General features: G+C 44.1%; 1 protein-coding gene across 2 annotated transcripts in view; it reads left to right on the forward strand.

The window, feature by feature from the left end:
- The window catches only part of ARHGEF12 (Rho guanine nucleotide exchange factor 12), a 76695-nt gene that overhangs the window by 33907 nt on the left and 39639 nt on the right, over window positions 1–3149 (forward strand). The window contains exons 3-4 of one of the 2 annotated variants that reach the window (XM_027655782.1): window positions 730–824; window positions 2428–2484. In XM_027655782.1, coding sequence (XP_027511583.1) covers window positions 730–824; window positions 2428–2484 — 152 coding nt within the window. The remainder of the gene's footprint in view (window positions 1–729; window positions 825–2427; window positions 2485–3149) is intronic. The other variant, XM_027655783.1, reaches the window with a different exon arrangement.

Here is a 3149-nt window from a genome sequence, read left to right on the forward strand (position 1 = left end):
GAAATTTGACTTTTTATGTTTATTGAGTTCCTGAAATTTGACTTTTTCTCTTCATTGCAAGTTATGCTGCAGCATTTTTGAGTGAGGGAGGCTTTTAAAAGGAAAACTAAAGATGTGTGCTGACCCAGAGCACAGTACCCATTGCAGATGTGAGGAAATTAAATGTCCAGATGGGGACAAGGTGCCAAAAAGATAGTTGGTGGTGAACTTAAAGTACATGGCATAGTGTTACATTTGCATTCTGTCACATCGCTGCAGGCTCATCTTACCTGAGATTTGAGATGGTAAAGGGACACTTGAGTTGGTACATGATCTGCTGGGGGGGGGGGGGGGAGGAATATTCTAAATCTTTAATTTTTGCATGCAAAGATACTGAAGGTTTGCTGGGGAGGAGGCAGAGTTCAGATTGCAGGAGGTTTTATCTGGTTTTATGTAGCCTCATTTTTATTTTGCTTTACAAGCTGAGCGATAAAGAGAATGCACTTGCTGTTACTAATTCTGAAGGTTAGCAGGGCTGTTTCTAGAACCTTGGATACTCTCCCGAAGCCTCCGAGGGAGATCATTTTCCCACTCGAATTCAGCCCGGGAATGAATTTTTAAAGCGAATTTAACGCCTGTGTTTCAATCTCGATTTTCTCGTGAGCGGCTCAGGTTATTTCTGGGAGCCCCAGCAGCTCCTCTGTGCTCTGGTGGTGAGGATTTGTGCTTTTTCTCTTTTTTTTTTTTTTGACCCAGACACGGCAGCATTTTGAGCAGAGAGTCTCCAGCTGACAAGAAGCAGAAGGTCGAGCGCTGCAGTAGCACCCACGACTTCGATCCCACAGGTACAGTCCTAAAAAAAAAACCCCCAGGTGAAAACCCGCATTTCCATCTGAAAAGCACTGTGGGAAATCAGGTTTAAAAACTACTTGAGGTTTAGAAACTATGTTAGGTTTAAAAGCTAATTTTAATGCCCCAGCAGACGGGGTTTTGGGAGCTGGGTTGTGCTTTTTGGGGGCGTCGCTTTTGAACATCTAATAAATTATAAACCTGGGCTGGTGTGGCAGTAAATGATTAGAGCTGCTCAGGGAACATTTGGAACTCACACTTTTTCAGAAAAGTCAGCCTGAAACGTCAGGATTAATGCTGTAATTAGCAGTGATTTAGTTGAGTGTCACACTGGGGATGTTGTAGGCTCAGCCAGGGCTGGGTTCCCTGGTTTGGGTTTAAGTTTTGGGGGGGGTTTGTTTTGTTCTTTTGGGCCTTTGTGGATTTTGAGCCCTCTCTGTCCCTTGCAAAGTGAATTTGTACTTACCAACGTGCTACATTTTAAGAGCAACATCTCTTTTAAAAGGATGTGCTCCCCTATTTTTTTTTTTAACCTTCCCAAAGGCTAAATTAGGGTCAGTTTGGGCAGCTTGTCCAGGACTGTCTGGGAAATGAGGGATTCTTCCCTGTCCCTGAAACCCTAACCCAGTGACTCTGTGTGTGTTCATTAAATGCATGACAGGCTCTTGTCTGAGCCTCCTGACCCCTTGCAATGTGAATTTGTCATGTCTCTGCACTGTGCTGTCCCTGGGGCTGCTGGAAGGAAGGCAGGAGACTTGAATGGTACAACTTGTAGGATGTGGTTTTTTTTTTTTTTACACAAGACATTTGAAGCTGATGTTTATAAACCAGGCTGTTAATGGTTTCTGTCACTGGCTTCATGACTCCTTCCCAACGTGCACAAAATAAATGAAAATGGGCTTCAAATGCCAGTTAAAAAATCCTGGAAGGGAGAAAACCTGAATTAGTGCTTTGTCTTCTTTTCCTTAGTTCTTGGAAGTGGGTAATGTAAAATTATCTCAGGTTGGGGGAGGTCTGGGCTCTGGAGGATGAGGAATTTATTTTCTTCAGAAACAAACTTCAGGAATCCTCTAATCTTAATTTGATGAAAGTCACTCCAATTTTGAGAGCTGTCACCTGGCTCCACTGTTATGATGCTTGTGCCCTGCTCTGGTCAGATGAACCTGCACTGCAGCCTTCAGAAAAGGATTTTCTTTTTAAGGGGTGAATTCAGGATGCTGAACTGCTGTGCCTGTGTTGATTACTTATTTTGGAGCTAAACAATACCAGAGTTTCTGTGCTTGGACTGTTTTTATCCAGAATCCTTCCTGTAGTTATTGCAGAAAACATCTTTTATTGTGTCTTAAATTCTATAACAAGATTCTGTGTGGTGTTACCTGTACCTTCATTATTCACCCCTTATTCCAAGTGTTCCACCTGTGTTTTGTTCCCATCTTATTTGTGTGTTTTGCACGATTTAACCCAACAAATCAGTCTGCGTTTTGTTGTTTTGTTTTTTTTTTTTTCATGGATTTTTTTTTTGTTTGTTTGTTTGTTTTTCTCATGTTTGGTCTCCATATTTTCTATATCTCTCTCTCCTTCTCTCCTGCTCTCGTGCAGAAAGCTCCTCCAAGAAGACAAAGTCTAGTTCTGAGGAGAGTAGATCCGAGACATATGGTAAGCTCAAGCAGCCTCATCCCTGGGCAGCTCCTGCTTTCTGTCTGTGCATCCCAGGCTTTCCCACCCCTTCCCATGATCTGCATGGTTGGCTCTGCAGCAGGGACTGGCCAAACTGGCCACTTAAATGTTGCTTTAGTGTATCAGCTTCTAGTTTTGTAGTGGCTGGAAAACTAACCTGGCAAACTGTCACCTGGAATATTCTGCTGATACCCACCCAGAGACCTCGTGCCACTGGAGGGGGTTTGGGGCACTGTTGGACCCCAGAAGGGTTGTGTGGTTGTAGGAAAGCCTGTCTTGCTCTGGCTGTGGAGGTCAGAGCAAGCAATGCAGTCCTTTTTGCATCATTTGTAGGTTATCTTCACTCAGTTCCTTCCCACGTTTCCCAGAGTATCTGTAAATAAATAAAACAAATGTAAGAAGATGAACTTGCCCGTTCTTTGTTCCAGAGGGAGTGAGTGACCTTGGAGTCCTGGGTTGTGTATCACTGCTGTGTGTGGGCTTGTGCACTGGAATAAATAGCATCTCACAAAGGCTTTGGGATGGCAGTGTCCCCACACATCAAGCTGTTGTCACTGCCCCTTTGGTTTGGGATGGCAGTGTCCCCACACATCAGGATGTCACTGCCCCATTGGTTTGGGATGGCAGTGTCCCCACACAGCAGG

The sequence above is a fragment of the Corapipo altera genome, unplaced genomic scaffold (assembly GCF_003945725.1).
Source record: "Corapipo altera isolate COAL_440 unplaced genomic scaffold, ASM394572v1 71, whole genome shotgun sequence".
Lineage (NCBI taxonomy): Eukaryota > Metazoa > Chordata > Aves > Passeriformes > Pipridae > Corapipo > Corapipo altera.